At 45.5% G+C, this 15,200-nt stretch overlaps 1 protein-coding gene across 5 annotated transcripts in view; it reads left to right on the forward strand.

The window, feature by feature from the left end:
* The window catches only part of CAMK1D (calcium/calmodulin dependent protein kinase ID), a 398,121-nt gene that overhangs the window by 136,953 nt on the left and 245,968 nt on the right, over nt 1–15,200 (forward strand). For all 5 annotated transcript variants that reach the window (XM_084784034.1, XM_084784032.1, XM_084784033.1 and 2 more), the window contains exon 2: nt 8,524–8,655. In XM_084784034.1, coding sequence (XP_084640160.1) covers nt 8,524–8,655 — 132 coding nt within the window. The remainder of the gene's footprint in view (nt 1–8,523; nt 8,656–15,200) is intronic.

Below are 15,200 nucleotides of genomic sequence, written 5' to 3' on the forward strand. Positions count from 1 at the left end.
TGTTAGCGAGCCGAGGGGGAAGAGTCATGCCATTAAACGAAGCGTGTCCCGCGGATGGCGGCATGCATTCACTTGGAATTTATTTCTCTGCTGTGTTTGGATCAGTGGGCTCTATTAACAGTAAAGATTTAGTGCCACAGAAAAAAAGCCTTTAGAAACTGAAGATGTCAAAGGCAATGAGGATGCCAGCCATTTGATGCCTTCCCTAGTCACAAGGTTTGTCACAATTGAGATCCGCTTCAGTGGCTTGAGAAGCAGAAATGCACCGAGAATGAGAAGGGAGCTGGGCAGCCATCAGACTACTCAGGTGAGTGCTTAAGAATACCTCGCCGTGGTGCTTGAAGATCATATGGAAATTTGCTTGTCTTTGTCAAATTTACCAGTTGCAGAAGAAGACGGGATTGAGTCCCCACCCCACCCCCACCCCCCAGTTAAAAAGAATAAGAACTGGGGTCCAGGCTCAGTGGTGAATGCTTTCTGTGCAAGGATGAAGACTTGAGTTTGGATCCCTAGCAGTCCTGTAGAAAGTGGGGCTCAGCAGTGCATACCTGTAATCCCACCACCCCACAACTGGGGAGGGGAGGAAGGCAGGCAGATCGCTGACAGAAGCGTGCTGGGCAGCAGGTCTAGCAAAATTGGTTAGACTCAGGTTCAGCAGAAAAATTTATCTTAAAGAGTAAGAAGTATGTGTCCTCCTCTACCCCCATAGCCAGGCGAGGCAGTCCCACCAGGGGGGAGTGATCAAAGAGCAAGCAACAGAGTCCGAGTCAGAGACAGCCCCCCAACCCTTACTAGGGGAGCCGCATGAAGCCTGGGCTGCCCATTGGCTACATCTGTGTAGAGGGCCTAGGTCAGTCTATGCAAGGTCCTTGGTTGGTGCTTCAGTCTCAGCAGGCCCCTCTGGACTCTGGTTAGTTGGCTCTGTTGGGCTTCTTGTGAGGCTCCTGTCACCCCCAGGTTCTTTTCTCCTTCCCCCCACTTTTCCACAAGACTCCCTGTGCTTCACCCAATGTTTGGCTGTGAGTCTCAGCATCTGTTTCGAACTACTGCGAGGATCCTCTTGGAGGGCAGGCTGAGGAAGGAGGGTTAGACTGGGAGCAGAAGATGGAAGGGCTACAACCAGGATGTAAAGTGAATTAAAAAAAAAAAAGCATGGAGTAAAGTGACCTGAGGAAGACACCTGAGATTGACCTCTGGCCTCTGTAAGCATACCCACATGCACATGTGCCTCTGTATGTATGTGCATAATTTGCACACACACACACACACACACACACACACACACACACACACACACACATACTTTAGTTAAGAGCCTCCTCATTTCGCAGTGCTCCCACTAAAGTTAAGAATTTGTCTCCATTTTGAAGTGGTTGTTAAGACCCTGGCCCCAGCTAATAAGAATGGGCATTGCAGATTGTTTTTTAGGAGAAAGAATTTTAAGGCTTTTAGCTTAAACCTTCATGTATATTGACGTCCAGCCTGCTATGTGATCGCCAGTGGGAGGGTTTTGTAAGACACAACTCAGTGAACATATGCTTTTTCTAAATTGTATACCAGTCTTCATGCAGTGCTCCCGTATGTTCTGGAAGGACAGGAAATCAAGACTGTTTTGATGTGCTTGTGTGGCAGAATCTGATTTTTTTTTAAATACTGAGTGTGTTTGGGGTCTTTTGGTCAGTGTGCTGAGTCAGCAGTACGGAATGGCACCCTTGGCAGGTGAAAGTGTGGGCCCTGCAGGAAGACTCATATTGCTTGGTTTCTGCCAGGGGAGTTGCTGAGACACTGAGACCATCTTAGACCAGCTGGTATTATGATCCATTTGCTTTCTCTGTTGGTGTTAGTTCGCAGGGTTTTTTTTTTTTCACTTTACGAATTGACTCTGTTCTGAAACAACAGCTTTAAATGGTGCCTGTCTAGTTCCTAGATTGTCTCAAGCCGAATGTCACCAACTTCACTTGCTTTTCCCATATCGTAAGAATCCATATCGTCCTGGACCTACACCAGCAAAACAGTGTGCTTAGTGGAAAAGAACACTTCGACTGATGGCCAGAGGCCTAGGGTAATGTCGGGAGGCCCCCGTGCAGGGTGTGGGTAGCAGGCTAGAGGCGATGCCGTTAATAAAGTTAATAGCACAATCAATCTGATTCATATGTAGAACAACGGAAAAGCACGGCAAGGCAGTGAGCCAATAATAGCTGACTCTCAGCTAATAGGGCCAAGCATCCCTGCATCTGATTAGTTCTTGGTCTAATTTGGGATGGATATAACTTTACCAAATGGTTGGTTTAGCATACTATCATGAATCAAAAAGACAGCTCCTGATCATTTCATCTAAGGAATCTTCCCCATGCCCCAGCGTGTGTGTGTGTGTGTGTGTGTGTGTGTGTGTGTGTGTGTTCATCTGTGTGAGTGCATGTGTGTATGGATGTATGTGGAGGCCAGACAACAACTGGTATCATCGTTAGAAGCAGTGGGCCGGGTTTCCTTTTAAAGTCTCTCAGTACCCCTGACCTCATCAAGCAGCCTTGGTTGTCTGGCCAGTGAGCCCAGGAACCCGCCTGGCTCTCTGCTTTCTGCGTGCTGGGCCTTCGGGTGTAAACCTCTACACCCAGGCGCTATGTGGGTGCTGGGGCTCTCACCTCAGGGCCTCATGCCTGTGCAGCAAGCACGTTGCTGACCAACCTGTGTGCTCAGCCTCCGAAGATAGTGTGCTCATGGGTTCAGTCTGACCAACATCACAGAGCACCCAAATACTGAGAGCTACAGGAGATGAGAGGCTGCAGTCTTGCTATTCTGTGATAGAATTGTTCTTGCATGGGAAAAGAATTCATGTTTACGTCATGTCCACTCCGAGCAGCCAGCTGTGCACTATTCTTGTAGAGACTACTTGATCGTTTTCTTAATTCCAGGTTAAAGATTGTTAGCAAATGAGGAGGAAGCTATAAGATTCTAGTTTCTGATTCTGTATTTTACTTTGTGTGTGTGTGTGTGTGTGTGTGTGTGTGTGTGTGTGTGAGAGAGAGAGAGAGAGAGAGAGAGAGAGAGAGAGAGAGAGAGAGAGAGAGAGAGAGAGAGATATGCAAACATTAAAGGATAACTTGAGGGAATCGATTCTGTCCTTCTACCACGTGGGCCTCAGGGATTGACCTCAGCTCATCTGTCTTAAGTACCCAGTCTTAAGTACCCTAAGTTGTGAGTCTAAGTACCCTAGGCTGAGCCACCTTGATAGTTCCTCTCACTTTCTTTTAAAGAAGAAACAGTCTTACCGTGCTCCTGAGGCTGTGAGCAAGCTCTTAGGTTCAAGCTGCCCTCTTGCCTCAGTTTCCTGCGTAACTGGAACTACAGGTGTGCACTACCATGCCTGCCTTCTGCTCTGCTGGAAGCAGTTGGTATGAGGAGGGGGTTTAGTAAGCACAGCCAGGATTTGCTTGCCTCAGCTCTGAATTCTGGTCTTGATAGAAGACACAGATGTGGAATTAGGATGCTCTGAATGGCTCTGTGTATTTCCACATCTGGGTAGTCCATGGCAACCCTGCTTCACACACCTCTAATGCTAGACATCCTCAGGGCATGTGGCCTATGCTGCCTTTTCAGGAGATACAGGAAGAAGAGGCGGTTTCCAGAGGCTCCCCCACCCCCCACTTGGCCACCTGGATGCTGATCACTGTGTTTGGAGTGGCCTGGACGTGTATCCTCGGTGGACTATGTATGACTAGGCACAACTATCTCTACCAGGGTTCTGTTCTTGACCCTTATTAAAGCAAAACAAAAGGGCCCATTTTAGACATCGTTTATAAAGTTAAAAAGCTTAAGCAGTTGTTTAAAAAATTCTTTAGGCCAATGACATTTGCCTTGAGTCTTGAAACTCTGCTCTCCAAAGATGGTTTCCTCCTGGGTACCCAACTGAGAATACGAGCAGCCTGCCTCCAGGTGACGACTTGATTTTCTTTGAAAGAACAGCCTGGAAGGAGAGAGTCAGCGTCTGCAGTTTGTGCAGCCTCTCCCCAGCTGGAGCAAGCCTTGGCATCTCAGGCATATCCTGCCTGACCTTTCTGGCAACTTGTCACAGACATTTAATTTCAGTAAGGACTTGGGTGTTTTGTTTTGTTTGTTTTTTTGTTTAGGATAATGAATTCCATTATAATTGAAATAAATTTTGTTGTTGTTGTTGTTGTTCACAACTTGGGAACATGTAATTTTGCGGAACACTGGAATTGTACTTTCTCCTACAATTGTGAATTTCTAAGTCCTTTATGTCTATATACTAACACACCTTCCCTTTTCTTTATTATTTTTTACTTATGCTACCCTGAGGGGGGACATGCCATAAACTTACAAATCTAATATTTTCGCCAGTCAAAACAAAGTGTGCTATGTTAATTTTCTTGGGCAGATGTGAACACATGTGTCCAACCCAGTGTTCCTTGAGTGGAGGTGAAGAAAGCAGACAGGTCATAGAGGAAGAGGGCCCTTCTTGTCCTTCAGGCACTCTAGCATCACAGGCTGCTGCCGGCCAGGTCTAAATGCCCAGGACAGTGCTGTGCCACCCAGTTTTGACTACACACTGCTCTTGTTTACAACCGAGAACAACTGAATAATGCTTCTTCTCCCTACTTTTCTTTCTTGGCGATTAGTTTCTTGGGCTGGCTGAAGGCCCAGGAGGCTGCTTCAGAGTCTGTTCCCCCCCCCCCCCCGCTGCGCCCCCCCCCACACCCCTGCTGTAGTCCTTGCCACCACTGGCTCACCCTCCCCCAACTGCATCGAGTAATTACACTGAAAGTGGCTGAAAGGGTCACCCACCAGTTGTGTTTCTGGTGTCTTTAATTAGCTTTCTTGAGCAGGGGAAGTGTCTTCAAGTGATTTTTTTCTTTTTTCTTTCTTTTCTTTTCTTCTTTTCTTTTTTTGAAAACAATAACAACGCATGCTAGTCTTACAGCCGCTAAGTCCAGAAAGCATCACCTTCAGAAAGCTTAAGGAAGATAAATTTACACACGTTCTTTGAGTAAATGAGAAAAGGAATGTTGTTTTTTTAATGTGCTGGAGCTTGGGAATGAGGGCAGTTGCCCTAGCAACACTGTCTGTTCCCTCTGCTGTTGTCACCTTCAGTGACAAGGCAGGCTCCCTGGTAGCAATAAGAACCACCCCAGTCCCCAGTACAGTGTAGTGAGGAAGCCCTCACAACAGGCTGAGGAGATGGCTCACTTAGCAAAATGTTTAGGGATCTGGGTACATGTGAAAGAAATAGGTGTGGTAGCCTTGCACTTGTATTCCTGGTGTTGGGGAGGCAGAGGTAGGTGGTCCCCTGGGCTCACTGGCCAATCAGTATAGCCCTCATGGCCATTTCCGGCTAATGAAGAGACCCTGTCTCCAAACACAAGGTGGATGGTCCCTGAGTAATGATAGTAGGAGTTGTCCTTTGGCCTACACACACATGAATGAGCCTGCAAACTAATGTATACCTGTGCGTGCTTGCACACACACACACACACACACACACACACACACACACATACACACACACACACACACACACACACACACACACACATGCATGTGCACCCATGCACAAATAAAAGATAAACTACAAATCTCAGAGGACTGAGGGGCACATCTGATTTCCCACTCTATCCTGTGTCTGCACTGAGCGCAGCACTTGATGCCCTGGTCTAACAGTAACTTCTTGTGTTCTGTGTTTTCCAGATTTGCCCAAGGGCTTGATTAGTTGATACATGCCAGAACATTCTGTAGGTATCAAACAGTCCATACCATCTGGTACTCTGCAGTTTTCCCATAATTCCCCTCTTCTTTTAGGAGGTAACAAGTGGAAGGTTTGTCGCGCTTTCCTCAGTCTCTATGCAAAGCTTTGCTATCAAGTAGACACATACAGACATTCTCTTTTTGTTTTTTATTGTGCTAAAATAGGCATACCATAAACCTTATCATCTTAACTGCTTTGGGTGTGGGGTTCTATGGCCTTAACTATTATACACTGTTGTGTAACCACCACCATCTGCTTCTGGGTCCTTTTGATTTTCCAGACTCTGTCCCAGTTTAACAGTCACGTCCTGTTCTCTTTTCCTCCACTTTGGTCTACTTTCCATCTGTATAAAACTGACCACTCCAGGGACCTCACAGGAGTGACACCATGTAGTGCTATCTTTCTGTGACGGGAGTCTTTCATCTAGCACGTGTCTCCAAGGTTCATCTGTACTGGATCATGTGCCAGAGGCTCTTAAGGGATGAATAATGCTCCACTGTATGTATGGGATGCACATTGTTTGCTTGTTTGTCCATCACTTGATTTCTTCTTTAAATCTCATGGCTGTTGTGTGTAATGCTGCTATGATTATGGCAGAAAATCATCTCTCTTCAAACCTGTGTGTGTGTGTTGTGTGTATTTGTTTGTTTGTTTGTGTGCTGTACTAATTGTATGTGTGGGCATGTATAATGTATATATGTATATGTGCATGTGTGAGTGTGCACACTTGCTTGTGGAGTCCAGAGTGTGATGTCAGGGGTCCTCTTGGTCTGCTCTCCATCTTATTATTTTAGTCAGGGTCTCTTGTTGGTTGGCTAGACTGCCTAGTTAGCAGCCTTAGGGGCTGTTTTATACAGTCTAAAGAATGATCTATGATAGCTACATTTTTAATTTTTTTAAATGAGTGTATTGCCTATACATCAGGTGATAGTAAAAGAATAAATAGTAAGTAGTAGATAGATGGAAGCAGCAGATAGTAAAACATCTTAGACTGGGCTCTCAAAGCATCCAGGAGGGATGACTAGAGCAGCCCAGTTGAGAGAGTAAAGAAAAGGCAACATCAAATCATATGTTTTGGGTGGGCAGAAGATAGGCGAGTGACAAACAGACCAGCTCAGGGGAAGTTTGAGTCCGAGTGTCGCTCGCCTACCTTCTGCCCACCAACGCTTCAAAAACTCCCGACCCCAAGGACCTATGCCTGACTAAAACAGTCCATGACAGCTGGCGCCCGAGAGGACACTTGAAAGCAAACATGCTGGAGTCTGGGACAAAAAAAGAAAGTCTCCCTCACTCCCAGAGTTTACTTTGACCAAGTTTAAATAGCACATGACAATTTCCTAGTGTAATGTACATTACGGGGGAGTGAGTAGATGTTGAAAATGAGTGAGTGGACTCTGGTGTAAAATTACCCTTTGTGTGTTAGGCCTGGTCTTTCCCCAATCCCCAGTGAGATTTCTTATTCTCAAACACAATCCTTGCATGATGGAAGAGGGTAGCTGAAGGGAGCTGGTGTGTGAGTATTTAGGTCTCCTTCACCTCCTGTTGGGTGACTCTAACCTTGCATTAGAAGTGATGGGAGGCACATGTTCTGAACTAGCTTTCTTTCTTGGGACAAACTCCTTGGAAGTGATCAGATATCACAAAGCTGTTTGATTCCTTAGATTGTTCTATAAAAACTGTTGTGATACTTTATGAATTTATATTTAATAATGATTGTTCTAGGTGGTTCAAGAAGCTTTAAGATATTGTGTTCTGAGAAAATAATCCTTCTTATGAATTCTTTATATATTTGGGCAAGAGGTTCTTGCTGGAATTTTCCATTTGAATGTTTCATTGAATGAGTATCTCCTGCCCTTAGGGTCTACATAATTAGATTCAGACCATAAAAATGGACAGAGTTCTTGTCTGGAAAGGAACACTATCTTGTCTAGCAGAAACATTATTTCGAAGTCCACCAAGGAGACATGAATTCCTGTCACCTTTGGTCCCATCCCTGCTTACAAATCTCTTTGATAGTGGCTAAAGGATGGGTAGTCCATTTCAAGGCTAGGAGAGTGCTGCCTCACCCTGAGCGTGCCATCACTAGGAAGAGATGGGCCTTTTGGCTCCACACACCCGAGTGACAGTGTGTTTCTATGTTGTCAAAAAGTTGAATTTATATTTGCAGATGAGCTCATCACCCCCACTGTGTGGTCCTTGTTTGGTTTGAAAAGGAAATAAGCTGCAGGATGAAAGATTTCCTACCCAGTTAACCTGGTACCAGTACCTCATGTCTCCCCAGCGCACACTTTCCTTACACCCTTACCTGTGTGCAAGAGCTAATTCAGTGTTTGTGAGGCACTCTGGAAAACTCCTCGGGTGAGAGGGCCTGTGGGGATTTGAGAATTTTGGTGTCTATGGCCTACATGGTCATGCTAGTGGATACCATTTTTCCCTCTGATGGGGAACCTCCTTAGGGAATATTTTTGTCACCTGCCAAAAGACCTTAGTCTGACCATGTTATATAGCAGGGTGACGAGAGACACTTCAGTAGCTTACCCAGTCCCTATGGGCCTGTGTTGACATCCATCGTCTCCTTGCATCGGAGTACACGTATCCGCATGTTTTTTCTTCTCAGGGCATTCGGGAAGGAGCCCTGTTGGACACAAAGTGACAGTAATAACCTGTGGTCATGTCCCTTGCTATTGTGCTGGGATTAGAGAGGCCCTTTTGAAATCAGAACCTCTCACCCTAACCCTTCTTTTCTCCCTCTCTGTTCACAGCGGAGCCTTTTCTGAAGTGGTTTTAGCTGAAGAGAAAGCAACTGGGAAACTCTTCGCGGTGAAGTGCATCCCGAAGAAGGCGCTGAAGGGCAAAGAGAGCAGCATCGAGAACGAGATCGCGGTTCTTAGAAAGTAAGTGCTGGAGAGAAGCATCTCCTCCCTATCCTGCCTGAGCATCCTCTGGAAGAAGGATGAGGCCTGTCCTGAGGCTGGCTTCCCAGGGGTTGGAGAATCCACATGCTACCATCCTACAGAAAGAGATGGGCCCTGCAGGTGATGGTGAACATGAGTGTCATGCTTTGAAAGTGCTTTTCTATAGCTCTAGTGTCTTAGTGTGGTGACAGTCATTGTGAGGAGTCCTTCCCAAAGAGCGCAGTTGCAGGCTGACTTGATTTCAGTGTTTGTGAAATACTTACTGTAGACTACTTTACAGTAGTTATTGCAGTCACTGCCACAGATGCTATCATATTGTTATTATTGCCGTTGTTGTTGCTTTATTTTCTATAAGGACGTGAAGCTGGAAACCTCCTGTATGTATAGTTTATATGTGCCAGAGCTTGGAATAGCAATACCTCTAGTGCTGTTTCTATACTTTGTCACCTAGCCCCCCTCTTTCTCTGCCCCCAAGCGACACTGAGCACCCAAAAGTTTCCAAAGAGCTTCACTTCTTCATTGAATTTATTTCCTTCCCATGTATAATAAATAGAACTGAATCAAAATCTCATCCCCTTCAGTCAGTGCCACACACGGCCATTCTGATGTGATGCAACCTCCCCCCCACCCCCACCCAACACACACATATGGTCTTCTAAGGTTACCCCTGACCATGCACTCTGTAATGTTAGGATTAAATCTTTCCACCCTATCTCAGGAAGTTTGAGGGAACAAACCTTATATGGTACCTGTTTTTGCATGTTTGGCACCTATCTGGAAAATTTTCGAGTTGCTATTAATAAAAGATGTTCAAAATATCCTTGAAATTTTTGGGGTCTGGAATCATCACATAGCAAGAAACCCAGCACAGATAAACAAAATGGAATGGGAACACGCCTTTTAGGGCCCAGAAAGAAACAACCACCTACCATACATCCTTCCTGCGTAATCTGTCTTTCACTCCATTCTTTCTGGGACCCTCAGTGCCCCACTGAGCAATGCTTTGTCACCATGTACCTAGCCCTACATCGCTGAGGTGGTCGGGACAGTCTGTCTTGTCCTGACCTTTGGGCAGTTCAGAGAAGAACACTTAGTATCAGTGTTCCAGAACAAATGGGCCTCCCTGGCTTTTTAGTGTGGAGACTTGTTTGCACTCATTTGTTGGGTTGGTTTCTATGCCCTCTGGGTTGTCTTTTGGAATCTAGAGAGTTTTAGGATGTCCTGAGGAAGACTGCAGGAAATGGTGCTATAGAAAAGAGCCTGGGAAAATAAATGAAGACGATTTGCATCGGGTAGGAAAGCAGCATGTTAATGGAACCTTTATTGAAATGGCCCCTTTCCAATATGGAACTGGTGTTTGAGGGAGAAGTTAGTCACTGGTGACATGGCATTGTAGATGAGTTACAGAGAGTTGACATTTTAGATGGTTCCACTTTGGACCCCTAGGTTGTCTGGGATTAGAAATGAAAGAGCCCAGGAAGTCCATATGCAGTGTTGGAGTTATTTTCCATCCACATGGGCAATGGGCACTGGTGCAACCTTTATAAGCTCGTCTTGGTTCATGCCGTGGATATTCTGGTTTGATCAGTATCTCCACCCAGTGCCTCACTAGTAATCACATCCTCACACAGGGCATTTCAAACCAGGGAGGACCATGGATTTGGAGTAACTTGTTCTGATGGTGTCTCGCTATCAGTTGTTGGAATGCCTAGAGGCATGGACTCTTCCCTAGGCAGTGAAGAACAAAGAAATGATTTCTCAGGAGATAAGAGGTGGTTTATCTCCTATGCTGGTTTATTTTGTTAATCTTTTGCAAATGATTTACAAGTAGGCTAAGAGGCACTCCACATCATAAAACAGCTGAAAGAAAAGTGTATGGGCTGTAAAGAAAATAGTTTGGAACCATGTTTAGAGGGCTGCCATGGTGATGTTCATACACTGAAGAAATATTTATCAAGTTCCCAGCAGTCACCTTAAGAGTTTCTATGGCTATGATGAAACACCATGGCTAAAATCAAGTTGAGGAGGAAAGGGTCTATTTGGCTTACATGTCCATATTGTAGTCCATCACTGAAGGAAGCCAATACAGGAACTCAAACAAAGCAGGAGCTGGGAGGCAGGAGATGGTGCAGAGGCCATGGAGGGGTGCTGCTTACTGGATTGCTCCCTATAGCTTGCTCAGTCCATTTTCTTATAGAACCCAAGACCACTGGCCCAGGGTTGACATCATGCACAATGGATTGGGCCCACCTCCATCCATCACCAGTTACGAAAATGCCCTAAAGCCAGACCTTGCAGAGGCATTTTCTCAATTGAGACTCCCTCCTTTCAGATAACTCTATCTTGTGTCAAGTGGACATAAGACAAGCCAGCACATGCCAGGGAGAAGCACCACTAGACATGGAGTAGTACTTGACATCTGAGATCTAGATTTTGCTACTAATCGACAGGATAAAGTTGCAGATGATTTGATAACAGCATGTTCAAGGGAACCAGGGATGGGGCTGAGAACAGGTTGCATGGAGGATGGGTAGCCACATAAGTCCTTCGGGACAGAAGGGCAGATAGACATTCCGATCAGAGGATCAACATAAACAGAAGTGTGGAGACAAGGCCTGAATATGTAGTCCAGTGGTAGATTGTTGTGCAAGGCCATGGTTTGATTCCAAGTACTATTTAAAAATTTAAAAAAAAAAAAAGGAGGAGGAGGAAGAGGAGTTGAAAGATGAGAGAGGGGGAAGTATGTAGGAAGAGGTCGGCAGGTAGGAAGCAGGCTGTTATTCTGGAGAACTAGTTCCTTTGATGTGGGCAGAGGGTTTGAGGTGAGGCAAAGAGAGACCTGAGTTTGGAGAAAGGTAGGATGGTAGGACAGGTTATAAACTCTGCTCTGGATCTTGGGTTCCATGCAGCAGATATGAGCAGTGATAGGGTTTCCATGAGAGAAGGAAGACGATGAGGATTTATCATGGAGTGTACAGTGGCAGGCCTGAGTGGAGAGAGCAGGAACATGGAGTAAGAACACATAGAAAGTCATGACGTGAGTCATGTAGAGAAATGAAGAAGGAACATGTTAAAGCAGGGGCCATGGGCTGTATGGAAGAGATAGACATGAAGGCGTTGATACAGAGCTGGCTCTACATGTCAAGAGTTGGAAGAGGCAAAGAGGTGTTGAGGACACATGGGAGTCGATGACAACGCTATGGTTGCTGATGGGGCAACTGGTTAACTAGCCACCTCTTTGACTGAGATCACAGTCTGTAAGTAGAAAGGTAAGGGACGAGCTCTGACTTGGGCATGATGGATTTGGAGGTCTTGAGGATGTCTGCGTAGAGACGACTGGTTAACTTTCCAGGGCTGGAACTCACCATGATCTAGGCTTTGGTAATACAGACTAGTCTCAGATACAGACTAACGTAAGTCACGGGGAAGGGCGTGGAGAGATGGCTCAGTGGTTACAAGCACTGGCTGCTCTTTTGAGAGGACATGCTTGGTTCCCAACACCCACGTGGTGGCTCACAATCCTCTATAGCTCCAGTTCTAAGGGGATCCAATGCCCTCTTCTGGTCTTAACAGGCAGTAGGCAGGCAGGGGGTGCACATACACACACACAGATAGAACACTTATACTCATAAAACAAAGCAACAAAAACATTTAAATATTGGATAACCAATTAATGTGCTCTTCCCTGGGCATGACTATTTCCCACAGCTCTCAGCATTTCAAAGTTGCCAGAAGTTCTTTGTATAGACTTGTGGCTTCCCGGGCTCTGCCCTGCCCTCATTCACAGGTCTACTGCTGCTGTCCTTGTCTCAGCTCATGTTTAGGCAGTTATGTTGGGGAGACATCATGGGTGTAGCTTCTGATGTTCCTAGGAGACACACTCTTAGAGCAAACGCCCTGTTCCTCTGGTTCTCACAACCTTTCTAACCCTCTTCTGCAGTGTTCCCTGAGCCTTAGCTGCCAGAGTTTTATTGTAGACTTACCCATTGGGACTGGGCTCCATAATTCTGCATTTTTATTGGTTACAGTTTTCCCTAAAGACCTCCACCTATTGCAGGGAGAAGTTTCCTTGATGAGTGGTGAGGATTACACTTATCTTTTAGTATATGAAAAATATTTAGAATCTAGTTAGGAATTATGCTGATTCAGTGAAGTGGTGGTGGTAGGGTCTTTTCTCACATCTGTGAGTTCACTAGCTCTGGGCCTAGGTTTCTGATACCAAACAATACTTCCCTTTTGTTGAAGTGGGCCTTAAGCCTATTTAGAGAGCGGTTGGTTACCATTGAGGCTCGCATGCCACCATTACACCCTTAGGTTTATTGTGCCATGCTGGTCATTGTTGTGGTTCATAGGCGTCATCATAGGCATCATCATAGGCGTCATCATAGGCGTCATCATAGGTGTCACCATAAGCGTCACCATAGACATCACCATAGGCATCATCATAAGTGTCATACCTGAGTAGGACTGTTGGTTGCTTCCCTGAAAACACACATGCAAGTAACACTATACAGACTGAGTAGGTTTTACTTATATATTGAGGATGGATATATATATATATATATATATATATATATATATATATATATATATATAACAATTAATTAAAAAAGAGGCTGTTAATTTAAGAACAAGAAGGGGTGTATGGGAGGGCTTGGAAGGAGGAAAAGGAAAAGGAAGGGAAAATGATGTAATTACATTATAATCTCAAAAAAGTAATGGGAATTTAAACAAGAACTAAAGGTAAATTTGTTTTGGAAAAAACCTAAAAGAATAATAAATCCTGATACAATTTAACTAGTCATTATAGGTAGGGTCCAAGACAGGCCATTCACATCCCCTGGCTGTTGGTGTATTTCCATGCCGTGTTTCATCCAAATGTGCCCATTTAAGAGGCTGCTTGTCCTCCTACATGCTAAGTTTATTGCAGGGTGAGAGATTTATTTATTTCATTGGATAAGAGTAATGCAGCTAATACATCCTAGTGGATGTCTTTGTACTTGCTCTGAAAATAGTTCCAAAATGAATTTTCAACTTGATAAGTAGATATTAAACCAACTTTAGAGGGGGGAGGAAAAAAGAAGGCAGATACACACTGTGGTAGGCTGTTGCTATGCAGCAGAGAAAGCTGCCCGCCTGGCTGTAGAGTTTAGCAGGATGAATTTATATGATTCATCCTGCACTGTTACCAGCAGAAGGGTTGGTTGCGGCCCCACAAACAGAGTATTTCATGCAGTATGGAATATAACACCATCAGCGCCGCTCACCTTAGTTGGATTATACTTTATGATTTCTGTGGTATTATTCACTTAGAGGGCAGCCGGGGCTCCAGTCTCATTTCATAGCATCACCCCAAGCTTCCTGCAGGGGTGGGAAGTTAATACGTTAACAGCCTGCAGTTAAGATGAGAGATGAAGAAAGGAGGAGATGCGTACAGGAAAGCAAGGGGCAGGACAAGCAACAGGGATGTGTGTAAAGCAGCCCCTGGCCTAAGACTTGGGGGAAACTGAGGCTCCGGCTGCTCAAACATGGACTTATATTGAGGAAACACTGAAATGGTTCCTTTTCCCACATGAAGTCGGTTCCCGGGGCAGAGGTCGGTCACGGCTAGGATGAAGCTGTCGATGTGTTTCAGACATTCGGCGTTACAGATGGAATTCTGGACGCCCCAGGACTGAGCGATTCTGATGATTGCTTTGCAGGCTGTAGAGATTTTCCTTAGGGAGGGCCCTGGAAGGAATTGCTTAGAAACTGTGGGCTATCATCACTTGGTCAGTACACTGGGGCGGGGTGGGGGGGGGGTGGGGGGGGTGGGGACTGGCGGGCGGGGGTGGGGACTGGCGGGTTGGGGGTAGGGAGGGGTCAGGTAGAGGGGAGAAGCATGCAGCCCGTGATGGTTCCTGTTGTTTAACCAGACGCTCTGGCTCTCACCTTGGGCTGCCCATTGAAGTTAACTGGGTAGGATTTAAGAACACACTGACAGGGGATGATTCAGCATTAAGAGGGGTTGACTGTATGTGCAGAGGATCCCAGTTCAGTTCCCAGCGTTCATGTTGTCAACTCCCAAATGCTTGCAAGTCCAGCTCTCGGAGATCTGATACTGCTGACCTCCATGGGCACGTGCATTGACGCACAGCTACACACATACACTTGTGCAGATACTCACACATAATTAAAAATAATAGTTTTTTTTTTAAAAAAGAACACACTGATGCCTAACCTGATAGAATTGAGTTAGAGTTGGATGTTATGATGGATGTTTCAAAGTCAAAGAAGGGGGCTGGAGAAATGGACCAGTCAGCAAATGTGTGTGTGTGTGTGTGTGTGTGTGTGTGTGTGTGTGTGTGTATGTGTGTAAAGCTAGATGTTACACTGTGCATGGTAAAATTCCATCTCTGGGGAGGCAGAGACAGGAGAATCCCTGGGGTTTGCTGACTAGCAATTGAAGATATCTGACATTAGCCTGTCCTCATTCAGTACACAAATGATGCAGAGGGAGGGAAGAACACACACACACACACACA

The sequence above is a fragment of the Acomys minous genome (assembly GCF_964271855.1).
Source record: "Acomys minous genome assembly, chromosome: 5".
Classification (NCBI taxonomy): Eukaryota; Metazoa; Chordata; class Mammalia; order Rodentia; family Muridae; genus Acomys; species Acomys minous.